At 37.5% G+C, this 27,644-nt stretch overlaps 1 protein-coding gene across 4 annotated transcripts in view; it reads left to right on the forward strand.

The window, feature by feature from the left end:
• OLFM3 (olfactomedin 3) overlaps positions 1-27,644 on the forward strand; it is a 184,102-nt gene that overhangs the window by 124,229 nt on the left and 32,229 nt on the right. The window contains exons 1-2 of one of the 4 annotated variants that reach the window (XM_001488136.7): positions 16,374-16,626; positions 25,976-26,122. In XM_001488136.7, the coding sequence (XP_001488186.2) occupies positions 16,498-16,626; positions 25,976-26,122 (276 nt within the window). In that variant the 5' untranslated portion in view covers positions 16,374-16,497. Of the gene's footprint in view, positions 1-16,373; positions 16,662-18,740; positions 18,883-25,975; positions 26,123-27,644 lie in introns of those variants that run through there. The other 3 variants (XM_070267268.1, XM_070267267.1, XM_070267266.1) reach the window with 3 other exon arrangements.

Raw genomic sequence — 27,644 nt, forward strand, 5'->3', positions numbered from 1 at the left:
CTTTATATACTTTGGTGCTCCTGTGTTGGGTGCATATATGTTTATAAATGTTATGTCCTCTTGGTGGAATGTCTCTTTTATTACATAATGCCCCTCTTTGTCTCTCATTGCCTTTTTATCTTGAAGTCTGCTTTGTCTGATATAAGTATGGCAACATCTGTTTTGTTTTGCTTGCCATTTGCTTGGAGTATTGTCTTTCATCCCTTCACTCTGAGTCTGTGTTTGTCTTTAGAGCTGAGATTTTTTTTCTGGAGGCAGCATTTTGTTGGGTCTTGTTTTTTCATCCATCTAGCCACTCTGTGCCTTTTTATTGGAGAATTCAATCCATTTACATTTAGAGTGATTATTGATATATGACGACTTAATACTGCCATTTTATCTCTTTTTTTTTCTGCTTGATCTACATTTCCATCGTTTCTCTGCCATTGTATTTCTGACTACCATTTCAGCTAGGTGGTTTTCTATGATGGTTTTCTCTTTATTTATGATTTATGTCTCTGCTCTTATTTTTTGTTTGGTGGTTACCATGAGGTGTGTATAAAAGATCTTGTAGGTGAGACAGTCCATTTTCTGATAGCCTCTTATCTGCATTAGCCTAAGTAGATTCTATTCCTTTCCTTTTCCTCTTCTAAGTTATTGTTGTCACAAATTATTCTGTTTTGTGTTGTGAGTTTGTGACTAAATTGAAGCATTTACAGTTATTTTTGATCCTTTCCTTCCCTTTATCTTTTATGTTATAATTAACTGTTTGCTAATCTGTTCTGATAGAGACCTGCAATTTTCTGATTTTGTCTGTCTATTTTTCACCTTGCTCAAGGCTTTGTAAACCTTTGCCTTTTTGTTTCAGGTATGAGAGCATCCTTGATCATTTCTTGTAAGGGAAGTCTAGTGATGATGAACTCCCTCAGCTTTTGTTTATCTGGGAAAGCTTTTTTCTCCACTGTATCCTGAGGATATTTGGCTGGATAGAGTATTCTTGACTGAAAGTTTTTGTCTTTCAATATCTTGAATATATCAATCCAATCTCTCCTAGCCTGTAAAGTTTCTGCTGAGAAATCCACTGAAAGCCTCATAGGAGTTCCTTTGTAGATTATTCTCTTGTGTCTTCCTGCCCTCAACAATTTTTCTTTGTCATTGACTTTTGCCAATTTTACTATTATATGCCTTGGAGAAGGGATTTTTTTGCATTGATGTGATTAGGAGTTCTATTGGCTTAATGTAATTGTAAGTCCAGGTATTTCCCCAGGTTTGGGAAGTTCTCAGCTATTATCTCCTTAAACAAGCTCTCTTCTCCTTTCTTCCTCTCATCTACCTCTGGAATACCCTACAATCCTTATGTTGCATTTCCTAATTGAGTCTGATGTTTCTTGAAGAATTTCTTCATGTTTTTTGTCTTACCTCTCTCTTCTCCACCACCTGAAGCTTTTCTCTATTTCTGCCCTCTAAATCACTTCATCTATCCTCCATAACATCCCAGCTCTGTTTTTTTAAGGTTTCTAGATTGTTTTTATCTCATTCATTTTGTTATTCATCTCCAGTATTTCTGTTTGGTTTTTTTTTTTTTCAGAGTTTCTCTTTAGAATATCTTTGGTGAAATATTCCTTCCGCTCATTAATTTTATTCCTGAGTTCATTGAACTGTTTGAGTTTTCTTATAACTTATTGAGTTCCTTTATGACAACCATTTTGAATTCTCTGTCATTTAGATTGTAAATTTCTGTGACTTCAGGTTTGGTTTCTGGAGACTTGTCATTTCCCTTCTGCACTGAAGTGTTACTGTAACTTTTCATGGTGTTTGATGAACTGGTCTTTTGCCGAGGCATTTGTAGTTGTATCAGGTCACAGATTCCACCCGCTACCTCTGGGGTGGGGGGTAGGAATTGTGTTTTCTGAACTCACTATGTCTGCTAGAAGTTGTGGCAAGAGGGTTTGTCTGTGTTTGCCTGCTGGCCATAGCTTCTCAGCAGGTCACACACACACATGCAGGTGCTCTGGTGTAGAACCACCACCTTGGCCAGGGCCTGGCTGAGCTGGTGAGTTAGGCAAGTGTAGAGGGGCACTTTCTTTCACATGCATGGTTCCACCCTGCACTCAAGGGCAGTTTGTCTGGGCTGCTGCACTTGGTGGGGGTGCCCACACAGAGGCTGGGCCATGCTGCTCTGTGTGGAGCATTCCTGTAGGCCTGGCTGCAACTCCAAAAGTGAAAGCATTTGCATGCAGTCCTGTCTGCTCCCCCACCTCCTCTTATAGTTGCACACCAGCTGCTGTGTGAGGACCTGCAACTAGATCACTGCCACTGGGGAGTGGGAAGGGATCTGCTCACCTCCTGCCACTGCTTCCTAGGGATCTAGTACCCCTACCTTCAGATGTATGCCTGCATGGATCTCTCAGATGTCCTATTATGCATTGTAGGGAATCCACTGTTAGTTAATGAATGTCCATTTGGTTGTAACTTAAGGGAGAGAGACTAAGGGAACAACTCACTCTATCATGATGCTCATGTCACTCTCCCCCAAGTACTAATTTTTTTTTGTAAGGAAGATTGGCCCTGAGCTAACATCTATGCCAATCTTCCTCTATTTTGTGTGAGGGATGCCACCATAGCATGGCTTGATGAGTGGTGTATAGGTCCAAGTCCGGGATCCAAACCCGCAAACTCTGGGCCACCAAAGCAGAGTGCACAAACTTAACCACTAAGCCACAGGACCAGCCCCTCCAAGTCCTATTTTTAACACTTTTTCTTCCTTTGCTTGGTGATATGCTCCATGGATCCTCTGGTATGCAATCTCTTTTGATGCAACAAGTTAATAAGCCTAGCTTTACTGGGCTATAGGTATGTCCTGGGTGTTCTTTACCAGATGGGTTCTATCATTAGACATTATAATCCTTAATTTAAAGATAGGTAAGATAAGTTCAGAAAAGAACTTACTCAGGATCACATAGTGAGTGACAGAACTGGGATTCCAGCCCAGTTCTATATGATTTCAAAACCTATGCTCTTGGGGCCAGCCCAGTGGTGCAGCAGTTAAGTTCGCACATTCTGCTTTGGCAGCCCAGGGTTTGCTGGTTCAGATCTCGGGTGCAGACCTGCATACTGCTTGTCAAGCCATGCTGTGGCAGGCATCCCACGTATAAAGTACAGGAAGATGGGCATGGATGTTAGGTCAGGGCCAGACTCCCTAAGCAAAAAAGAGGAGGATTGGCAGCAAATGTTAGCTCAGGGCTAATCTTCCTCAAAAAATAAAAATTTTAAAAACCCTAAGCACACTATGCACATAGAGTCAGAGAATGTTGGAGCTGAAAAGGAAACTAAGGCACTCCATACTCCTAACAATAATTGAAGAATTGGGATTGACATCCAGGAATCTTGACCTCCCAAACCCTACCACACAGGTAGTTTTGTTCTTATTCAATTGCCAATCAGCAATTTTTCAGGCTTTCCCTTTTGCTTGCACCTTCTGTGGACCTAGGATGTCCATGGATCTTTCAGGATACTCAGAGCCTTCACTAAGACTCACACTGGTAACTTCAGGCAGTTCTCAGAACTCCAGATATTACCTGATTATGCCCTCCCTGAGAGATGAGAGTATAACCAGATCAAAATAATGCATTTAAAATTTCCATAGCTGCTGAAACACAATCCATCAACCCTTCTAAATATAGCTAATAGTCTACTTCCCTAAAATGAGTAAATTTATATGAAAGCATCACCCTTTTCTTCCTTTTCCACCCCATCCCCAAATCAGAGTACATGGGTGATGCCTATTCTAAATCTCTGGTCAACCCTGAGTTACAATTATGCAAATGTATGCTACCTAAGTCCTGCCATATGAAGCTGTATAAGGCAGCAACAGCCGTCAAAACTCTCAAGCCACTGATTTTTGGACACTGCAACTATGTAATGCTATTAAAGACAAATATAATGGAAGTAATCAAAATCACGCAAAAGATACATGATTTCATGAAATTGGTGGAATGTTGTGAGACAACCACTCTGTTCAAATGCAAAGGGATTATTAAAGAGTATCTGGAAGATTTATATCCTTTAATAATCAAAGAGGGAAATTATGGGACCTGGCTCTTCAAAAGACAATGATTTGAATATCAAAGGGATAATAGAGGTGCTGAATACGGTAAGGAAGTCCTTGAAGAGTTTTGCAAAACAAATCTCTTTTTTATTGTGCTGTGAAATGAAATGATGAGATTTTTAAATAATAGTCACATAAATACATGCACACACACAGAATTTAACACTTCATCTATTCTCTGCTCATATTGAATGTTTAGTTGGAAATATATCCTCACAATTGTACGGTAAGATAATTTATTTTATTGTGTGTACATCTATTTTTTCAAGTTAAAACTTCAACTATAACTTTTCTTCACTTGTAAGAAATTTTAGGGCCTATTTAAAGTGAATTAATTTTAAATTAAATTTTCTATCAATGATTGTGCCCGGTTGGTGAGAACACCTGAATCTCTTTCTGGGTGAGAAGCAGGTTTGTGTCTGGGAGTCCTCACTCTCACTTCTCTTCCTGAGCTGGACTGTTTTTCTTTCCTCTGTTGTGCTGCCTTAATGTTGTCCATACACATTGGTCCCTCCCTTAGTTCAATCATCTCTGAGTTGGCTTCCATGGCTCCTTCTATTCAAAGTGTGGTCTGGAGACCAGCCACGTCTATATCACCTGGGAGCTTGTTAAAAGTGCAGAAGCTCAGGCCCTGCCCCCAATCTCTCAAGGAAAATTTACACTTTAACAAGATCACCAGGCATTAAGGTGATTCATTTGCACTTTAATGTTTAAGAAGCACTGTTCTAGAAGATTCTCAAGTACCTTTTTCTCAATTTTGTGAGATCTAGAGGTCATTTTTCTTTCTCTTGCCTCTACGTTGCATAACTCACAAACTCTGTACAAAGTGCCTACTAGCCCACGTCTTATCACTCCTCTGTTCTTCCCTTGATTCTTTCCAGGGTACCGAAAGAGCCCCCTAACTGCTCGCCCAGCCATCATTCTCCTCTCCACTCCTCTCCCCGACATTCATCGCATCTTTTCTGAGTGATCTTCCTCTAAATAACAGAACAGTCTGGGTTAATTCCCCTTCCTGAAATTCCTGAAAGTCTAATGGTAAGAAGAGCTAATCTCCTTGGAGAGCCACAAGTGCCAGCTGGCTCCTGCGACCTATCCAACCCTGTCTCCTCCCTCCACTGGCCCCACTCCAAGCTACTTAGAGCTTCCTAAATAACATGCGATCTCTCAGACCTCAGTGGCACATTTTAACATTACGTCTCCGGGGCAGAATGGCCTTTCCTTCCTGATCCACTTCGAAAATTCGACTGAATCAACCTAAACCCACTGGCCCCTGGAGCCTTTTCTATCCCATCCTAAAAGAATTACTTGCTAACATGTTTATATCCCATGCATTTTGTACACACTACATATCACATTACATTTAAATTATTTTTACAAACATATTTCTTCCTTGTTCTTGTCAGTACCCCACTAGAATATGAGATCTTGAATGAGAGTGAATTTTATTAATCTTTGCTCTCTAGCATTTAGTATCTAGTATATAGACGATCAATAAATTCCTGTTGAATGCATAAATGATTCACCATAAAACAAACTTTGCTCCTCAAGTAGCTCTAAATGTAATTTGTGTAGCAAAATATTGACTAACTTATATGTGTATTTTGATAGATATTAGTAAATATATTATTGAAAGGGAAAATATATATGAGAGGAAACATTTTTTATCTCTGACATTTATTTATCACTCTTGGAAGAAAAGCTATTAATGAGGTTCACATGAATGTTGTACCACCATTGCTGAACAGTAGTCATGAGCAGCTCCCAGTCTTAAATTCAATAACTTCTTGAAAACTTTATGGACTACAGTAAGAAGTACATTATAGCCCAAGCATGCATAGTTAAATGTTAAGAAAAGGGAACTCTTGCTTATTTTGTTTTGTTTTAAATAGTTTTGAATGAGTAGTGAGGTAAAACATAAACAAATTTGGAGTGCAAAATATTAGAATTATCCATGTTTAAATTGCAGCCATTTAGCCTAGGAAATAGTTAAAGATAGGCAATACATCAGAATCACCTGGGGAGTCCTTGCAAGTATACTCAGATCCTACTTCATTGCAGGACACCCAGACAGGCTCGATCAAGTTTAGTGAAAGGGAAAGAGAAAAAGGGAGAAAAGGAGGTGAAAAACAGAAAGGAGAGAGACAGGAACAAGGGAAAGAAAGGAGGATGGAAGGAAGTGTGGTAGGAAAGAAAGAAGGAAGGCAGAGAGAGAAGGCAGAAGAAAAAGCAGGGGGGAGGGAGAGAGAAAGAATGTATTGCAAAGACAATTCAATAACAGCAAGTATCTCAACATTCCTCATGTTATAATGTATCTATATACCTTTTTGCAGAGACCTTAGAAGAAGCCTCTATACTAGAATTAAATATCTAACCGTATACTTTAGGACTCACATTATGTATAAATATCATAATTCAAACTACTCTTTGTTGACATGGGTGTATAACTTTGAATACTGTTTTCTTATTAATGCAAGGTTCTTCAAGAGGTGTGATATTTCTATTTGTGTCCCTTCCTTCTCAAGGAAAATGCTGTTTTCATAATAACGTTCATTTCCTTTTCACGGTCTGTTTACACTCAATGGCGTTATATTATGGTTTAGATAAATATCATGATTTTATTTTGTTAATTGAAAGATAAAGTACTAGGACAAAAGATGCATATTGACAAAGGGAGGGAAGTACATAAATCTCTATGATTTGGAGCACACAACCAAATTCTTTATGCCTTAAGTTTTATCTTATTTTAGGGCCCATAGTAAATTACACTGTCCATTTCTTTGAGTGAGTGAAAAATTAAGAGAATTAAGAGGTGGACTGTTAAAACTAGCTCAAGCACTATCTTTTCTTCCAATTAAGTCTTTCCTGATCATTCAACCACATGGTACTAATCTCCCTTTCTTTTATTCCTCCATTGTATCTCTATACTTCTAAGATTGGAACCATTCAACTGAAATGTACGTAACTGTTTATATTCTATTGCATTCCCACATTGATAATTACTCAGAAGATGAGGCTGTATCATTAATCTTGCATTTTTCAATATAATACAGTTTCTGGCCCAAAAAATGCACTTAAGAAATGTCTAATAAATCAATGCCTTTAAAGGTCAATGAGAGGGGCCAGCCCCATGGCCAAATGGTTAAGTTCACGTGCTCCGCTTCAGCAGCCCAGGGTTTCACCAGTTCCGATCCTGGGCACGGACATGGGCCATGGCACCACTCATCAGGCCACGATGAGGCGGAGTCCCACATAGCACAACCAGAGGCACTCACAACTAGAATCTACAACTATATACCGGGGGGCTTTGGGGAGAAGAATTAAAAAAAAAAAAAAAAGATTGGCAACAGTTGTTAGCTCAGGTGCCAATCTTTAAAAAAAAAAAGGTCAATGAGAGACTAATAAACATACTTATGTTTTTTTAACAACAGAAAACAAAACATAATTAAGCTGGAAGATGTGGAGAGAACAAAAAATATTAAGGAGAAAAAATCATGTATTTAATTTCAATAACAAGAGACAACTTTCGTCAAAACTTTTTTCCTTTATTTGCCCGTTGTCAAGTTTATATTTCTATGTCATTGGACCCTGTTAGATGAGTATTGACAAAGGGAGCTTTTCTAAGTCAAGTTACTTATGGTTTCCTGAAACTGTTTTTATAAGTTATACACCTTATAAACCTTATGTTTATAAAGTGATTAGTTCTTAATTGCATTGAAACAAAAAAGGACAAAGGAATGAGGTAAAGAGTTTGTACAGCTTCATCTATGTGGTGATTGTTTTAATGACTTGGCCTTAACTGTTTTTCTGACCCCCTTTTATCAAACTGCATAAGTTGCGTGACACTTTCAATGACAAAACATACCTGATTTGCTCAAGTCCAGATCTTCACACATTTATACTTAACTATGTTTGTCTGCCTGGAGCTTTCAAATCACAAAATAACCTTGATTACACTGATGAGGGGACAGTGCTGACAAATAGTAGCGCTAATGCTACTACATAAAAATTAATTCTGCAGATCTGCTATTTACGTGAATTTGTCAAAAAGCATGCTATGAATGTAATCTTCTTTCAGACTTTGATGTTTGGAGTTATTTACTACCACCAGATTTTTGGTTCCTGTTAAACATACATTTCCAATTTCATGAGGGAAATAAGCTTTATGAAAGAACTTACAACAACTTTTCAGAAAACTGCACGTTGGAAGATCCAATTTTCTTCTTTCACACTACCACCGAAACAGTCTTCTTTCCGATCACCAGGCAATTTTCCAAACTCTGAGATTTGTCTTCCTAAACAATTTCTTCCAGAAAAGCTTTTGGTAATAATTCAACACTTCAGTCTACCCTGGTGAGTTGGGTGAATTAGAAATGTCTGAAAATAGATTCCAATGAAAATGAAGCAGGCGCTGAACACTTACCTGAGTCAGCGTCTCCCTGGTGAGAGCTCTGCTCTGTCGCATTCAAAGAGAATCTCACTACAAAAAGATATGTTACTTTCAATTTCTGTGCTTAGCTTTAAGCATTCTTTTATAGAGCGCATACCAATGACTAAACTGTAATGCTTCCCCCAAATCATTCCAATTACTTAAAGAAGACAAAGTTTGGAATCAATATTTGCTATAATATTATTGTGCGCATGGAGTATGTGTGTATCTATAGTAGTAAAAGCATACTTAGAATGTGGCTTTTGGAGTTCAAATATTGGCCTTGCCATTTATTAGGTGTGTGACCTCAGTTAGCTTATTTAACTTCTCAGTGCCTCAGTTCCTTATCTGTAAACTGGTTATAGTAACAGTATCAATCTCACACGGTTTGTATGAGAATTAAATGAGCAAAGTTCTTAGAACATGGTCTTAAATAGGCAGCTCCTCAAGGCATGTTTTCAACCGTTTCTAGGACACTGTCAGCAGTCAACACCTACGAACCAACCCTATTAGAATCAAGAATATTTTGCACTTTTAAAATTCTTAAAGATAACCCTTTATATTAGTAGTTCACCCCTAAGTCTAATGATCTTCATTTCTTTATCACTAATAATTTGTATCTCTATTCTTTCTTCCACAAAGATGGGAAAAGTTACGTCAACATCTTTTGCACTAGAGTAATGATGAATAACTGACTGAGAGCCCCTTGTTTGCCAGGTCCTGTGACAAGTGCTTTATCTGTAGAAGTTTATTTCATCTTCACATATGACTTCAGAATTAGGTTCTCTATTATCTCCAGTTTACACAGAGGGAAACCGAGGCTCTGGGAGGTCACACAGCTAGTAGTCTCGTAGTGTCAGAGCAGAGAGTGAGGAGTGTCTGTGTGACTGCGAGGATAGAAGCTGACCTCTTAAGTGTGTCGTTATATTATGGAATAGACCATACAGGAAATTCAGTTTAATATCTTCATTTCCCAGTGGAAGAATTTAGAGCAATGCAGTGACTAAGCCTATGCAAAATCTAAGTCTTTTGCTCTATAGTCTGAGGGTCTCTCTGTTACAACACTCTGCATCCTCCTTTCCTCTAGCTTAATCCTGGATTTATATTTTACCACTTCTTTAGTTTTGAATAGAAAGTCCGGGGGGAAAAAAGAACCAAAACATTTGTCCGGAATATATTCCTCCCCCACACATCCATTTTTTCTCCTTTGAAGTAGCAACACCAGCTGCCAACAGAGGATCCCCCGGGCTTACACAGCTTCAGTCAGCTTCACAGATGAAGGCAAAGATGAGAACACAGAAATCCCTCCTTTAAAGAACTTTGCTAATGTCTTTCACTCTAAATTCATTCTTTTATTAGTGAACACTTTTAAGAGAACTCTGAAACCTTAAGGCAAGAATGGCAAAACACTGAATTCTAGGAGCTACAAGTGTCCCCTACTTGACTGTGAAGAGCTAAATGAAGGGGCGTAGGGAGAATAGGCACTCAAATCTCTATCCCCTCTAATTCACTTTATTTCAACTCACCTTTTCCAGAGCCTAAGGTTTCTCCCACCTTCCTTATGTTATTAGAGACAAAATTCTTTAGCCAAAAGCAAGAGGAAGAGGAGACTGCTTCCATATTTATTTAGGGTTTCAATGACTTGAGTCTTACCAAGAGAAGATAAAACAAGAGCTGCAGACAGTGCTTCTTGGCTTAGACCAAAGCCAAGATTGCATTCTAAATCTGAAATTTGGAATGAAAAAATATTCTTAACTATAAGCATAATGTTTCAATATTTTACACTATCCTTTTACTCACATATACAGTTGGCCCTCTGCAGTTGGTTGAATCTGCAGATGCAAAACCCACAGATATAAAGGGCTGACTGTAGTCATCATATAAGGGACTCAAGAATCCAAGGATTTTGGTATCTGTAGAGCTTCCTGAAACCAATCCCCCAGGGGTACTCAAGGACGATCATACATTCATCATGCACACGTGAAAACACACACACAAAATGCAATATAGGCTTTGTTGGTAATTTTGCATTGAAAATCGTCTTCTTTTTAAAACTAGGGCAGGTCACGAACAAAACAGTAACATATTCATTGATTCATTTACTTAATAAACATTGATTGGGTACTTACTACGTGCTAGGCACTCTCTTAGGCATTGAGAATACCCAAGCAAACAAAACAGGCAACATTCCTGCCTTCATGGAGCTTTATTTCTAGTGGAGAAACCAAATAATAACCAAAATGAGTAAATAAGATAGATGGGATGCTAACTTGTTATAAGTGCTAAGGAGGAAAAAGTAAAGTAATAAAAGAAATATTAAGTAACTAGATGAAAAGAGCAGAAATAGTGTGGTGAACAAAGACCTTATGAGAAGGTCTTTGATCTTTGCATCAAAACAAAAAGGAAGAGAGAAGATATTTGGGAGATTGGAATACCACCAGAAAAGAGCAAGTCCAAAAGCCCTGAGGTAGAAGATTATCTTGCATCTCTGAGGAACCAGAGTGGCTTTAGTGAAGTGAACAAAAAGAAAGAGTCATAAGAAATGAAATCAGAGAGATAAGAGGAGACCAGATTATGTAGAACCATACAGTTCGTGCTAAATATTTTGACTTTTACCATGAGTGAGATGGTGACCTATTATTAAAGAGTTTTAAGCAGAGGAATAACATAATCTGACATATTTTAACAGGATCACTCAGGCTGAGGGGTTAAAAGCGGAGTACAGTGGTATAAAGTCAATAACTTGTGGCTTTTGTAATAAGCCAGATGAGAGGTGATGGTGACTTGGAGCAGCGTGGTGGCAGTGGGGCTTGTGTAAACTGGCAGAATGCTGGACGTATTTTGAAAGTAGAGACTAGAAGCCCTGCTGATGGAATCGATAAGAGACATGAAAAAAAGAGAAAAAGCATGAAAAATTTAAGGTTGAAACCTACCTTTTTTGGCCTGAGCAACTGAACCATGGAGTTCAAATGTGTAAAACTATAGGAATGGCTGCATGTATGTGATTTTTTGTTTATTTCTTTCAGTTGTTTTGGTTTGGTGCGGTTTGCCGGAGATGGCGAAAGCATATCAGGAGCTCATTTTTTAACAGGTTCAATTTAACATATCTATTAAACACCCAAGTGGAGATGTCAAGTAGGTAATTGGATACACAGGTCAGAATTGATAGAGAGGTCTGAGAGGAAAAAATGAATTTGGGAATCATTAGCATACAGATGAAAAACCAACAAAAGAAATCGAGGAAGATAGATGAGAAAGTTGGAGAAAACTGGGTGAATGTGGTATCCTAGAAGCCAGGAGAAGAAATTATTTCGAGGAGAAAGTAACGTCTGATGAATGCTGCTCATAGGTCAAGAATGTTGAGGACTGAGAATTGACTACTAGACTTAGCAATGTGGGGTCTCTGGCAAGCTTAATAAAAGTAGCATCGGTGTAGTGGAGAAGTGTAAACAAAAATTTAATTAGGAAGAAAGAAATTAAAGATTGTGAGTGTAGAAAACTCCATCAAGAAGGTATGCTGCAAAGGAACAGTGAGAAATAGGGAATAAATGGAGAGAAAGTAGGATCAAGAAAGTACTGTTTATTTGTTTGTATTTAAAATAAGAGATATAAGAAGTGTTTGTATCCTGCATGGAATGATTCATTAAAGAGGGAAGATTTATGGATGTCAGAAAGAGAGGAAATGATTAAGAGAATAGTCTTTGAGTAGGTGAGATGGATTTAATCAAGGACAGTCTACTCAAAAGGTGGTCCAAGACTGGCAGCATGAGTATCAGTTGGGAGATTGTCAGAAATGCAAATTACTTGGCCCTATGCTAGAACCAATAGCCAGCCCTGGTGGTCTAGTGGTTAAGACCCAGTTCATACTTCCACAGTCTGGGTTCAACACAAGCACTCTCTCACCTTCCTCTATTTTATGCCTCTCTTCCTACTTAACTTGCTAATAAGAGTCTACTTTGTTTTCCTAGAGGTCACTTTGGTTTAACTGTTCTTTTAGCCAAATGATACAATTCTTCTTCAGCATTCTACCCCATTGCTACCCTCTTCTTCCCCTCCTCCTCCTTTTCCATCTCTTCTCCTGCTCCTCCTCCTCCTGCTCCCTCTTCTTCATCAGTAATTTCTTCACCCCCTGCAGCTGTGTCTTTACCACTACATCTAACATGCCGTTTTCCTTTTTTACCTCAAACCATCCACAAAGTTTACATGTTTTAAATTATAAAAATAAAGAAGATGTAGACTATTCATTCTTAAATTTTCTTTTGTTTAATAAGAAGTAATCTCAGTCTCTTTTCTCATTTTGCCTAAAGACAAACTTTTGGCTTTTAAAATTTTTGTTTGCATATTTTACTTGGCCATTGGGTCTTTTCATATATTTGACTTTTTCATATCTGTCTAAGCTGGCTTCCCCAAAAGCCCACACACGCCTGCCATACAAATAGTCCCCAAAGTAGAAAGTGTATTGAGCATTAAGGCAATGTTAAACCTTTGTTCTCCAAATCAAGAAAAAACTAAAATTCCAATGACGGAACACGCCAATCTTACATAAGATCATCTACAAGTATCTCTTGGTCAATATTTATTTGCTTATTATTTATTTTACAGATTTTCATGAAATCCTCTCTGAGTTACAAAAAGACTACCATAAAAAATCTAATGAGTGAATATATTAATATCTTTTTGCATTCCATGAGCAATAAAGCACTGTTGTAGGTTTTATAGGTTTTGATCCACATTGAGGTTCCAAAAAGAAATGGTGTAGTCAGGTCACATTTTCTGTGAGATCACTAGATTTAGTAAATTTTCACTATTTACTAGGGATAAAAGTTGTTTTTCTTTGTTATTTTTAAAGAAAAATGTGCAAGTAATTATGTACTATAGGTAATTAAATCTAGAGATTATATTGAATTAAAGTCTAAATAAAATTGTGGTAGTTTTAAGACTATGTTCCTAAATTGACCATTTTTGCCATCTATGTAGGACACATTATTTTTACTAGGTCATTAAGATTGTGTGATCTAGTGAAAGGAACTCTTTTCTAAACACCATATGTGGGCACGTTACCACCCAGGACTCTCTCTACCACAGGCAACTCACATCCAGCATGGGACAATGAACTCTCGGTTATCCCTAAAGCCATACTTCTGCTTGTACTTCTTACCCTGATGAACAACATTCACCATCCAAACCCCAAACCTGGAAATTCCCCCAGGTAACTTCCTCTCCCTCACTTCTAACACCTATTCAGTCACTAAATGCTGTTAATTCTACCACAGATCTTTATGGAATCCACCCTTTTGAACTCCATTGACAGTTTCTTATTTCAGGACCTCATCATCTCTCGCCTAAACTATAAGTATATGCTCCTAAGTGACCTTCCTGTTTCTGATATGCTTTACTGTTCCTGTAACCCCTACCTGTCTATCCTACATCATAAAATGCCAAGTAATAATTTGAGACATAAAATTAATGACTTCACAGCTTTGCTTAAAATTCTTGAATTACATAGAAGATAATGTTCAAACAACTTTGGGTGACCCTGAAGCCCTGGGAGCTGGTTACTGCTAGTATTTCCAGCCTCATCACTTGCTGCTTACTTCATCACTGCTTATACTATCCTTGTGGAGCTTCTGCAAGTAACCACTGGGTTTCTTGCCCTGAACACAGGTTGCTACTGTTACACAGAATAATCACCTCCCCCATCTGCAAACTAGAACTCAACTTGTAAAATAGAAATTATGAGGATAATCACTTCACTAGATTATGAGAGCACTGTAAACTATTTAGCTCGTCACAAATCATAGTTATTTTTATTTCCCACAACTAATAATCATTATAATTTGAGCCGTTCTATTTCAATGTGTGCCATTTAAATCTGTTATATTGTTCATAAACTTTCACTATTGTTCCCCCTGTTTTTTAGTGTAATTATTTGCATCTCTGGGAAATTGTAAGAAGCACTCCATTTGTGTTGTATTTTTCTTTATTTCTTCTTTCCTTTTTAATTTGCAGATAAGAGCACTGGTTTCCCCTGACATTCAATCCTATATTCTTCTAAAGATGCTATTATTTTGTTGACTGGTAGTTCATCAATAAGTGTAATTACCATCTGCCATGTTGCATCTTAAATTATTCAATAATTGCATGCATATTAGTTTTCAGTTTTGGAAATTAAGCTCTTGAAAAGACACTCCCTTCCTTTGTTAAAGTCAGGTAGCATTCCAGGTATGTTTTTCAAATAAACAGATTTGTAAATTCACTTTGCTTTTTGTTATTGCCACATAGAAATACTATGTAAAATTTCACAATCCTTTCTTTGAATACTCTGTTATCTAATGCTAAGTGTAATATATAAACTACTGTGCTTACATCCTTATTGGTTTATCATATGATCTTTGAAAGACAAAAATAAATGATATTTAGTTTTCTGGGCACTGTGAATAAAAAATAAGAGTTGATTGAAATCATTTGGATGTATTTTGAAGGAAAAAAATCTAAAGCCTGGTAATAGACGCAAAAAAGACATGAGGAATCTCTCAGTATGCACCCCAGTTTAAAGCTGTTTTTGAGAATAAAGGGCACACAGGTCTCTATAAATATGTATCTCTTTCAATGGTATTAAAGACATTTTCTTTTTTTCTCCTGCCAAAATTGCTTAAGAAAAATATATGTCTTTGGCTGAAAATTCAAGATACAAACTATTGTAGAATTCTCCTAAGGAATTAAAGCAATATTTTTCCTTTTTACACCAGATTCCGTTTCATTTAATTTTTATTCAGCCATTTTTCTTCATGTCTTCTCTCTATACTTTTATTTTAAACCACATACATTGTACAAGACAATGGCCTCTGATTTATTCCATTTGGGACCTGAGATATGGATGTGGGCAGTTTGCAGTATTTATAAAAGAATATAATAAAATTACCCATAAGCCCCAAATTCAATATACACATTTGCCAACAGATCTCCAATAAACAGAACATTGAATTTTAAAACCGGAAGGCGCCTTGGAGACAAGGAGTTCAACCCCCATATATTGTAGGAAAAAAAACCGAGGCCAAGGAATCGTCACTAGCCAGTCAAGCAACTAGAAGAGAATAAGAACTAAACCCTCAGACGCCCTGAATCCGAGTTCTGTGCTCTTTTTTAATAAGCCACATGTTCTCTCATGACACCCACTTCCGGTATCAGTCCGTCATTCCTCACAAGGTAAAAGAGAGGTAACTGAGTTTGCCACGTTCCTGAGCAACTACAAATACTCGTTCATAAAAGCAAAACTGGAAACATGAAATTTCTACAACAGAAGCTTTTCCTCAAGGCTACCTTTTCTGTTTGTTCGCATGTAAGGTGGCTAGTTCTCCACAGGAAGTAGCTATTAATCTTTGACTATTTTTTTTACAAGCAACAGTGCTAATTTTAAGTTACTGTTTAAAAAAATAATCTCTTACTCTCATTATGTAAACATCTTGGAAATTCTTTGCAGACTTTATTTTCATGCTCTGTCTAAAAGCACTCTGTCCATGCCCAGAGAAATCTGTAGATATTAAGTTCGGTGTGTGAAATGTTCCCTTTGGCAGACCTCCATTTAAAGGTGTATTTTTTATGAAAGATAAAGAGCAGCTGATAATACTCACAGGAACCCCAGAGGAAATAGACTCTGTTGATGGTAAATGACTATAGTGGAGCAGGAAAAGCTCAAGTTTCTCCCTCCCTCCAACCTTTGCTCTGATAATTACCAAACAAACCCTATCAAGAATGTTTTCTTTGATGATCCAGAAAGTGTCCAGTAAGGGAAGAAAAGGAAGGGCAGGGCATTTTCCATGAGGGTGGGGGAAAGAGGTTCAGTTAGCTTTCCTGTGTGATTAGAGCTGGGAAAGTTGATCTCTTTTCATGCTGTAAATGTGGCGTGCTGCAGTCACGCCTCCCGCTGCCAGCCCAGCACCGGGATCTTAATCATTCACTATGAAAACTCATTAGCTCCACAGCAATGAGTCCTCCACTGCTGAAGCTTGGCGCTGTGCTTAGTACCATGGCAATGATCTCAAACTGGATGTCCCAAATTCTCCCATCCTTGGTAGGACTGAACACCACAAGGCTGTCGACGCCAGATACTTCAGTAAGTCACTCCCGGGGGTTTGGCCATCTTGGCAAGTAAGTGCATTAAACCAGTGAGCTTGATTCTGTAAATTGCAAAGGCTGAGATTTTGCGTCTCTATTTACAATTCTGCTGCATTGGTACAATATTTATGTGGTAACTTTAGTCATGGATATTTCTTTATAAACACTTTAAAGTTACACCAAAAAATAAATGGACTGCCTCAGAAACTAGCTGTGAAAGGAAATACTAGACTCATTAAATTCTTAAGAATGAAAAGCTTTAACTTAACCATTTTAATCTGAGATTTGGAGGGATTGTTATATGAAATATGTTCTATTTCTCATTATTTTACTTCTTTTAATGTCTGTAAAATCTACAGAATTTTTCCTACAGAATATGCTAGAGTATATTCCATCTATCTAGTTTTACTATAGAAGATTCTTCCTTTAAATTCAGTTCCTGTGACTGTTTGCAAAGCATTCTGTCAGAGAAACCAGTCTCTTGCAAACATAAATGAATTAAAAACTTCAGCAATTTAAAACCTGCCAAAAAGACCTTTAAGAGAGCTAAGAAACATGAACGATAGAAAACTTACTTGATAAAATCATTTCCCTGTATTGTTTCATTTTTTATAAAGACTTTTCCTACCACAAGTCTGACTCCTGTAGTCTTAATTCTCCAAAAATTAATGGTTTTTTAACCCTTCCCACATTATAACAAGGTCTGATAGTTTGAAGCATAGTTTAGTTGGTAATACTCTAATACCTTTCAAATAAAAATGAAAACTATTGTTTTCTTAAATAGAAGTTTACAAATTTAAATAGAAAGAATATCCTGGAAAAATAATTTCCCCACTATCAAATCAAAGGTACAGAAACAATTAGTATTTAGAGCTCTTTTATTTATCTTTATCTGTTTTTACCATTGGATTACTACAGTGGATCAGAAAAAGTCAGATACTAGGAGAAAAGTAACCTTCCATTTTCAAGACTTGCTTGCAATTACTAATAATCATCATCAATCAATATGTAATTAACTGAATAGAGTCAGATCAAATTAATTACATAATTTGCCAGATTCCTCCAGTGCTTAGGGCACAAGCACGGCACATATGTGGTACACTCTGGCCTTTTTTTACATTTTCACCTCCCTTGAGTCACTTTTGGTACCCTCGCTGCCTCCGTTATTGAGATCCCCCTCCTTACCTGCATTATGTGTGTGTCAGGGGAGATGTAAAATAAATTTGTAGTTATAAAGAAAGCATAATATGTCAGCAATAAATAATTACAAAACAAAGAAATTTACATTATTTAATATTTACTGAGCCAAATTTTCCCAATATTCAAGTACCTGATGATTTTTAACAACTTGGTTGTTGAATTAACAACTCTTTCAGAGGGTGAGTTTAAACTAAGAAAGTCATGAATGCACTATATTTCAAACGTGGTACGGTGGTTCTGAGATGTATATTTTTGGTGTGTAGACTTTGCTTTGGTTGTTTCCTATTGTTGATGATTATGCACGATGCTTTTAGGACTTCTAGTTATCTTTTAAGTTTAAAGTAAATTTATTTTCTTTACTGTCTGATTGGTAATCTGTTGGTTGAAAAATATAAAGCATTGCTATGGTCTACGAATCTTCTGACACAACCAAATCTTCCTTTGAATGGCAAAAAAAAGTATAGGAACGTTTACCCTGTGGTATTCACTGGAATGAATAAACCAGGTTGCAAAAGCCTTTTTTGTTGTTATTTTTGCATGTTTTACAGAAGTGGCCCACTTTATAGGAGAACAACGTCTACAACATTTCCCTACCTTAATTATTCAAGATAATTGCTTATACCTTAGGATTGCCATGGTGAAAAATGAATGAATCTGTATTTCCTGGATTAAGATAATAAAATGTTAACGCTGGAAAGAAACCATCTTAGAAACCATGCAGGCCAGTTATTTTCACACTACTCTTGGCAGCAATGCCTTCTTTTTTTTTTTTTTTTCTCAAATTAAATCTTATGTAATATATGTTGAATAAATATTTGTTAAATGAAGCTTGCAGTGGAAATCCAATATGTAAAATAGGTCATGGGTCAAAGAACAAACGAGGGGGGAGTATTTACTGGGCCACCACCATTTGCTACCTCCCCTCACAATCAACCCCTTGCCCTATTCAAGATACCTCCACAGGAACCTCAGAGCTCTCAAGAGCTTAGCTGGAAATATGACTGATCTAATCCAACCTCCTCATTCTGCAAGTGGGAGGACGGACCCCAAACGTGTAAGTGACTAAGCAGATTTCCTCAACTGGTTAACAGCAGAGCCAAGGGTCAAAGCGAGTCACCAGACAGCAGTCCTGACCAGGGAAGTCATGTCACCCACCTTTGCTAGTCCTTGCCCCTCCTGGCCCCTGGTGTCACCCTTGGTTCTCTCTGCCCTGCTCATGTGGTTTCCTATGACCCTGGACTCCACTCCCTTGGATGAAAGGGTTGACAGTTTCCTTCCCAGGAGGTACAGTCACGATGTCCAGCCCTTCTCAGTTTTCTCCCTCTACATTCTCGCTGTAGATAGCATGAGTGGGATGAGCCTGCACTTGTGTAGATACCACACACACCACAAAATTAGCTCTGAAAATTTGTTTTATAACTGATTGCAGGATATGCAAAAGACCCAAAGTGCAGATTTACACAAATATGAATACAGTCTCTCTTTAGAAGGGTAGTTTCAAATGACCTAAAAACACAAAACTAAAATAAGAAAGATAAGGTTTTGGTCATTAAATGGTAATTAAATCTATTTATGGCAGGGGTCTCTGAAATAGGCAGTGCGCATTTGATTATCTCAAAAGCTCCAAGTGGTTTTTAAATTTCCAGGATATTTTTGTTAGTCAGTAGTTAAATACATCTCCTTATGGGAGGAATGATCTCTCTCTTCTTTTTCTTAGAATCTTGAAACATTGCTTTATCCTCCTCTCTGGCCCCTGTTTTCTGTCTTTTTTTCCATTTTTTTTCCTTCTAATCCATCACTGGGCCCATAAGCCTCTGGGGAGCTGGCGTCAGCAGAGGGATGCCTCAGCTCCGAAAAAGCTCAGGCTGCCTCTGGCACTTCTCTCCGATACAGAGTAGCTTCCCCTTGAGGCTGAGCTTCTGAGAAATCCCCCATGCTGTGAACTCTACACTAGGAAAAACCTGGAAAAGAGTCATTAAACGAGCAGAGGACATTCCGGAGACACCAGCTGTTCTCAGTCAGCCCAACAGCTGCCGCAATGGTGGGAAGAAGCCTTGAAGGGACCTGTGGGCATAAGTGATTTGTTTTGCTACATTTTCAAACATCTCACTGGCTTCTCCGCATAACTACTTCAGTGAGTTAGTCAGTTTTAAGCTCTGTAAAATGAGAATACCCTGATACAAACTCTCAATACTCTCTAAGTTTCTTATCCTCAACTCACCAATTTTTTTAGTCCTGGATGAAGATATCTGACTTCACTGTTCTGTATGACACTTTTTCTTCCAAAAGTCCTTAGACAATGTCCATTTTATAGAATAGCAACTAAACAAATTAAGGAGTGGGAGATGGATGAGAGAATAGAATGGCATATCTGGAGAGGCACAGAGAATGTGGTAATTGGCTTTTTAAAGTAGAATTGTGACATGAATAAGAGAGGAGATTTAAAGCAGAAGTAGGACCAAAGAGGGAAGAGTACAAAGAGAGAAGTTCAGATCCAGCCCCTCAGCTTTCCACCAATGGAAGGGGCAGCGTATGAAGCAATTCCCATCATGCACAGTTCAAGTGGAAAGACAAGGAGAACATATAGGACAAGTGTCATTGAACGGAAGACATAGGACCCATATGACTTCGAAGTCCTTGCCAACTCTAAGTCATTGTGATTTCCAGAATATGAGCAGAGGTGACCAATCAACCTAAATTTGATGATGTCTTTGTTTTCTTGTTTTTAGAGTTGTTTTTTTTAGAGCACTGAGGTTTTCTTGAGTGAAGAATATGCATTTCTTATTTCAGTTCCAACTAGTCTCATAAGAAACAGAAAGAAATCTGCTAGGCAGTGACATCTTTATTAATACATCTCCTGAACACAGCTTCTTTTAGCTGGTCTGTCAACATCTCTCTAATTCTTGTCCTCACATTTCTCCTCTCTTCACAACTGAAGCCATTAGCATGCTCAACCACATTTCACTCTCTGAGACAAAAACCTATCCTCAGAAAATTTATAAGGGGTTTTCATCACTTAGGGATCTCAAATCTAAATCCAATAGGTTTTAATAAATGGGTTTTTCCTGCTTTATTTTCTTACCTTGTATACCACTTTCAGTAGCTAGATCCTTTATTCCTTTTTGCCTCAGTCTGCACTTTTTCGAAATGCCCAGAAACTCAACATAAAACATAAGACATGACAATGTTCAGCCAGCTGATTTTATTCTCTTCTAAGGAGTGGAAATTTGTCCCCTTGCCTGCCCTTTCACCTGGGCCCTGATAAATGATTGGAGGACCTTCCTCAGAAATACGCAGTTGTATCTTGCTAAACTTTTACTGCTAACCACCCCTCTGGGGTGCCAATTGCTACTTATTTCCATACTGTTTGGATAATGCCTTCCACCTGCCTGGGTGCATCTCCTCTGAAGCACAATTTTTGGCTATTGGTGAATAGACATAGACCATTGGCATTTATTTGCAGAGGATGATGGTAAAGAGCTCTGTACTGAAAGTTGGAGAAAATTGGTCTAAGTCTAATGTATAACATTTACTGCATGGGTGACTTAGAAAAAATTGCTTAAGTTCTTTGAGTTTCAGCTTTCTCATAAATAAAACAAGGTAATATCTATTTCTAAGGGTAGTTGGTTCAAAAGAAGTGAGACTAATACAGAAAAGGGATTTTATAAACAGAAAACATAATGAAATGCAAGATATTTTTATTTACTTTTACTTTTACCTCAGTCCTCAGGATCTTTCTCTTCTGGTACCTAGCCTCTGCAGCGCTGGGAGAATTCTCACACAGTAGCTTTATATTTATAAAACATAGCTTTGTAATTAAATTATAAGCAAAGAATCCAGACTTGAAATCCAATTGTTAAAATTATCATTTTAATTTTTCTATTTAGAGCATTCTTAAATATTTCATAAGTTTTGTAATATTAAAAGCTGCTAAATAGTTCATTTAGCTCTAATTAACTCAAAAGGTTCGAGAAGTGCATCCGTAACTCCTGTATTTAACAATGCTTCGGATAGTAATAAACCATGTGCACCCTCCAGGTCCAGCTATTGGGCTTCAAAGTAGTTCAGAAAATGCTATCAGGGTTATTTTCATCATACATAAAAGGGAATTTCAGACAACTGATGGTACAGTGTGGTGGTTAAACTCTCAGGCTCTGAAATCAGACTGTGCAAGTACAAATCCCAGCTCTCATTACCCCCTGCCTGACTTTGAGCAAGTTCCTTACTGTCTCTTAGTTTCCTCACCTATAAAATGGGCAGAATAACATCCCCTACTCTATAGGGTTACTGTGATATTCAAAGGCAATAACACATGTGAACTGCCAAGTAATGGCTAGAGCTCCATAAGTGTTTCCTATTACTAATACATGAGGTTTATTGACACCTGAATAATTGCTCTTATAGGTTAAGGTAGGAGCAAGCCTTTTTTCATTGGTATCCAAAAACCATCTAAATATTTCCTTCTATTTGAGATCTTGGTTGGTTTTATTTTGATCCTCTTTTCAATGCCAGTATGGGTGCCCTAAAAGAGAACATGAGAGACACTCATAAAGCTTCCTCTATTTATCACTGACCCTGACACAGAGGTCTCTATCAAAACCCTCTGGACTGTCAGGCTCTCTTCTTTTATATTGGCTTTTTTCCCATTCAAGTTATGTTTTTCTTGCCAAAGAGGTAACTTGTTATAGTTGAGATCATTCAAAGTAACTCTGTGGTAGATAAGGTCATGGCTCTTTTCAGTGATTCTTCCAAGAAGACAATTGGAAGTACAAACAAGGCTGGAGTCTAGTTTTATTAAGCTGACACTTCAGGGAGAATGCTAAATGAACAGCAAACCTTATTCACTTTTCCCACTTCCCTCATTCCAGAGAGCAACCGACACCTTGCCCTGTCATGATAAGCTCCTCGCTAGATAGCCAAACACTCGACAAGTGAACATCAATATTAATGCTGCCAGATTTAATAATCAGCGTTTGCACTGCTGTTAAAGATATTTTCATATTATAATTGGGTGGCCCCTGCTCCTTTATCCAAAAGCTAAATTTGTTCTAGTGACAAGCCTTAATTTTCTGACAGATCTGAGATTTGTGTCCAAGGTGAGGAGAAGCCTAGCTGAAACTTCAGAACCTCTGTCTAGCAACATTCATCCCATACTGTTACTCAGCTTAAACTTTTAATTATAGCATTGAAACTACTGTGCTAAACTGTTCCTATCTCCATTCTGTAGATAATCTCTGCATTTTTCTTCTTTAATACAAAAAAGATAACACAATAATCTTTAAGAGCCTATCTGATTCTAATAATACATAATTCTAAGTACATCTTTCTATCCTAACTAAGTGTTGAGGCATAAATGCTAGAAAGAAGGGGTGAGGGGAATGAAACCAAAAGGAATGATAAAGAATCCAATGCCCCAGAAATAAAAGCAGCCTAGGACACTTCCATGAACTATCTGAAAAAGGAGACTAGAAAGATAGGTTTGGCACCATTCACCTTTCATTATAGATCAAGGATAAGGACTATGATTTCTTTATGAGTTTCTTGAGTTTATAATTTATAGCTTCCCCAATATTGGTTCTTGATTGTTGGAATGCCTATCAGCACTCTGTATAATTATTGCTAAAGCCCTAAAAGAAAAAGAACTGTGTTGGTTCATGGTATGAGGAGCCTGGGACAGAATAAGGAGGAGATTACCTCTGTTCTGTTGTGAATTCCAGAGACAGAAGATCCTCCAGAATATGGCAGACACGTGGAAAGAGAAGTCAGGCTGGTTTAGTCCTTTTAATAATTTGCTTCCAGCCTGGCAAAGCACCCCAGTCCACAGGCAAACAGACCAGCCCAGTAACCTAGGCATTTTGCAAGATCGTTCTCTGCTGGCCTCCAGTCACCTCCTTGTTCCTAACCCCATCTCAACCTCTGACCCTCAGCCCTTCTCTTATTTACTTCCTTGGCCTAGCCCCTCCAGCCTGATTCAATAAATACCTTCTTTTCTAGGCTAAATTCATCTCTCTCTTCTGATCATACAAGAAATACCTCCTCCTCTGCTGAATCCCTGGAAACCATAGAAGGCAAGATAGAGGAAGGCCGAAGTATTTCAGATTTCAGTTGTAGAAGTAAGCCACAGCTTAGCTAGAAGGAAGCCCATCGATTTATGTGATATTTCCACAGGAAAAACAAATTCAGATGCAAATTGTAGGTGTGTCTATGTAAATCTGTTAGGTAGTTTTTTCAATATTTATATGATTGAGCTTTACAAAGAATTATCTAGATATTCAGTATCATATTGATATAGCTATAGAATTGGAATTAAAAGTAGGACTCTGGAGCTGTACTGTCCAACAAGGAGGCCACGTGAGGCCATTGAGCCCTTGAGATAGGGCTAGCCCAAGTTGATGTGTGCCATAAGTGTAAAATGCACTCAATTTCAAAGACAGTACCAAAAAAAGGAGAAAAAAAACAGAATGTAAAGTATCTCACGAATAATTTCTATAGTGATTACATGTTGAAATGATAATATTTTGGACATCTTGAATGAAATAAAATATATTTTATAATAAATATATAATATGTAATCAAATGTATTATTAAAATTAGTTTCACTTGTTTCTTTTTACTTTTTTAAACTTAGCTTCTAGAAAATTTAAAGTTACACGAGAGGCTTGCATTATATTTCTTCTGGGCAGTTCTGCTCTGGAGCATACTGTCTGGCCTCATACATAGCTCTACTACATACAAGCTGTGCGTTCTCAGTCAAGTTAACTAATTTTCTCCTCTGTAAAATGAGAATAATACTAATTCCTGCTTCTTCAGAGTGCTTCTTTCTACTCTTGCATCAGCAACTCAATGGATGTGAGCTGTCCCTTGGAAAAGAGCCAGACTTCGAGCAGGCAGTGTTCTTGCCTAGGCAATCCCCAAAGAGAAACTCAACTGGGAGTCAAGCTACTGACACTCCCAGCAGCTGGAGAAATGAATGAATGCCTCTATGGGCAGCGCACCATGGCATCCACAACAGCTTCTGTTTGTACAATGGAGAGTGCATGTTCAAAGTACAGTTCTTCCTGAAAAATAAGTAGACAGAAAAATGGGGATACTTATCTTTGTACCTGATAGAATGTACTCAATATGGCAGATAGGAAAGACCCAATATATCTAGTAGCTGCGTATAAACTAAGTGTTGAAATAAGACATATGAAAGACAACAATACTAGAGAATATACATTAAATGACTAATGAATAGTACAGACAGTCCTCAAGAACAGGTAGAAACCATGAGGGCTGAATGAATGGAAGGTTTATAAAGGAGGTATTCCAAGCAGGAGAAGAAAAATGAGTAACATACGAAGATATGAATCAAGGCAGCATGCTTTCAGGATACACATAGACCAATTTGGTTGGAGAGAAGTTTCCTGTAGGAAGACACAGGAGGTAAAATTAGACACACAAATAGGAGGCAGACGGCAGTGGAACCAGAATGCCCCTTTAAGCTAGGGTTCTAGGGAGGTAGGGTGACAAGTGCAAAAAAGTAATTTGGGAAGATCAATTTGGCAGACTATGCCAAAATGCTTTCTTTAACTCCTCTGGGACTCTGCATCCTTTGCAGAACAATCTGATCTAATTATTATTACCCTATATTCTCACATGATACCTTTCCGGCTTTATTAATAATTAGCCCTTCAGTACATGGGAAGTTTCTTGAGATAGGGCTCTGCTTCCAAATATCACACATGAATAATAATCAGAAAAAATATACTACTAATTACTATTTACTGTTGAGAAAGACAATCTAACAGATCTTATGTAGAAAGAGTGGTGATATGTGACTAAATGGTTATCAGATGCTTCTAAAGTTGCATTAAAATGTCCGAATATGACAAAAGGCATTAGAAAATGCTGTAAGATCAATACATTGTTAATAATATGGAACCTAAAGAAAGAGAAAGATTCTCCTTCTGGGCATTGATAAGGAACGCATGACAATGAAACTGTGCTGCCGATGTAAATTGTTTAATCTCTTTCTCTTTGACTTTAAAGAATAAAAACACAAACTTTATCAAAAAAGATGTTTTGCTTAAAATACTACAAACCCAAATTCTCTTTATCCTATAATGGGGGTCTGTGTTTTGTGTGTTTGCCGTTGGCTTCCTCAGACTCAGATTAGTCCCAAAGAAGGGTGGCAAGTGTACAGCTCAGCTCAGGATCCTGATGGACGATGCATCTGCACAGTGGTTGCTCCAGAACAAAACCTGTGTTCCCGGGATGCCAAAAGCAGGCAGCTTCGCCAACTTCTCGAGAAGGTAGGTATCCTGTGTCCCCTGTCCATAGTTTTGTTGAAAACTACATTTGAATAAAAGATATGGGAAAGCACGTAGGTAACGGTGAGGAGGGGCCTTCCAATTTTTGTTCCCCTTCTCAAATAAATTTTTTCCCCTTCCTTGAAAGGAAAACTCCAATCTTCCTACTCTATTGTTCTATTTATATGACTTTTTACTTTTCCAACCTTGCCTTCTTAAGACTGGCTCCCTACTATATATTATATCGTAAAATCTAGTTGGTCTCTCCTTAAGAAAAAAAAAAAAAAGCAAGACGTCTTATTCCGATGCCAGAAATTTAGCCTCAACTCTCAGATTCACACTAGGCTCTTTGAGCTCATGGTTTTGGATCCCATTAACAACCTTGCAAGGAAATTAAAATAATGGCATGCAATATGCAAGCTATCTGAACAGATAATGAATAATTCCATGTATATATCATCATTCTCTAAGTCATTCCTTTGAACATTAAGCTCTTCAATTTCATTCAATAGCATTCTCTCCATATAATTTACTTAAGCCGGATCTATAACAATCAAATGCAGAATGTTCTTGATTTATTCTCTTTTACAGATAAAAGTCAGCTCATGAAAGGTTATTTATGTTTAGTTTGGGAGGAAAAAAAACCAATGAATGGTTCTTTCAATTATTCTCATTCAGACTTTCACTGTGTTGAGCTCTGAATATAGTAGGACAGCTGGGGTGGCCAGACTGATGGAAGGATGACAACATGTTTGAATTTTAAGTACCTTCAGGGATAATAAGATAAATTAGGTAGTATGTGCTTTGAGATGATATCAGCCTCAACAATTCACTCTGTGCAATATCATTTCCATGATCATCCACACAGTTATGGCATTGAATAGGAACTTTTACACAAAATTAAGAGAAACCAGAAAAATGAAAGCATCAGACTTGTTAAAACAGGCATTCATAGTTTATGCAATTTCAAGCCTAACCACAATAACTTTCTTCCACTGCCATATAATAAAAATAAAGTTCTTCTGTGAACATTATTTGGAAGTCTATTGATGTTCTAAGATTTTAGGAAGATATTTTCATGTTTTTATACAAAGATGAATCTGTTTCGCCTCTTCCTCTCGGTGGAGCTGCCATCATCTATTGGCTCTCTCTTCGTAAGTTTTTTTCTTTTAAAGATCCCATCTTCCCCACTCCTTCAATACCTGTTCCCCAGACAAGAGCAAATGTGATTTTCAATCAAGTTAATGACTCTAGCTAGTGTGCCCCTCAACTGTTAGAAATCAGGCATATGAACGCTAATTAGTCTTAGGTATTGTTTTCCAATCTTGATTGTCTTTATTTTTATTAAAAAATCATATATATAGTTTAATATTGTTTGGTTACTAGGGAAATTAATTATATTGGCAAAAAGACAATCTTTTAAATCCAAGTTTGCTTTTCTAATGAATTGTATTTCCCCTCAGATTACTGACTTTCTGCTCCAATCTTCTTTTCTATGTAAAGCTATCTTTTTTTCTACATCAAC

The sequence above is a fragment of the Equus caballus genome, chromosome 5 (genome assembly GCF_041296265.1).
Source record: "Equus caballus isolate H_3958 breed thoroughbred chromosome 5, TB-T2T, whole genome shotgun sequence".
In the NCBI taxonomy this organism is placed as follows: Eukaryota; Metazoa; Chordata; class Mammalia; order Perissodactyla; family Equidae; genus Equus; species Equus caballus.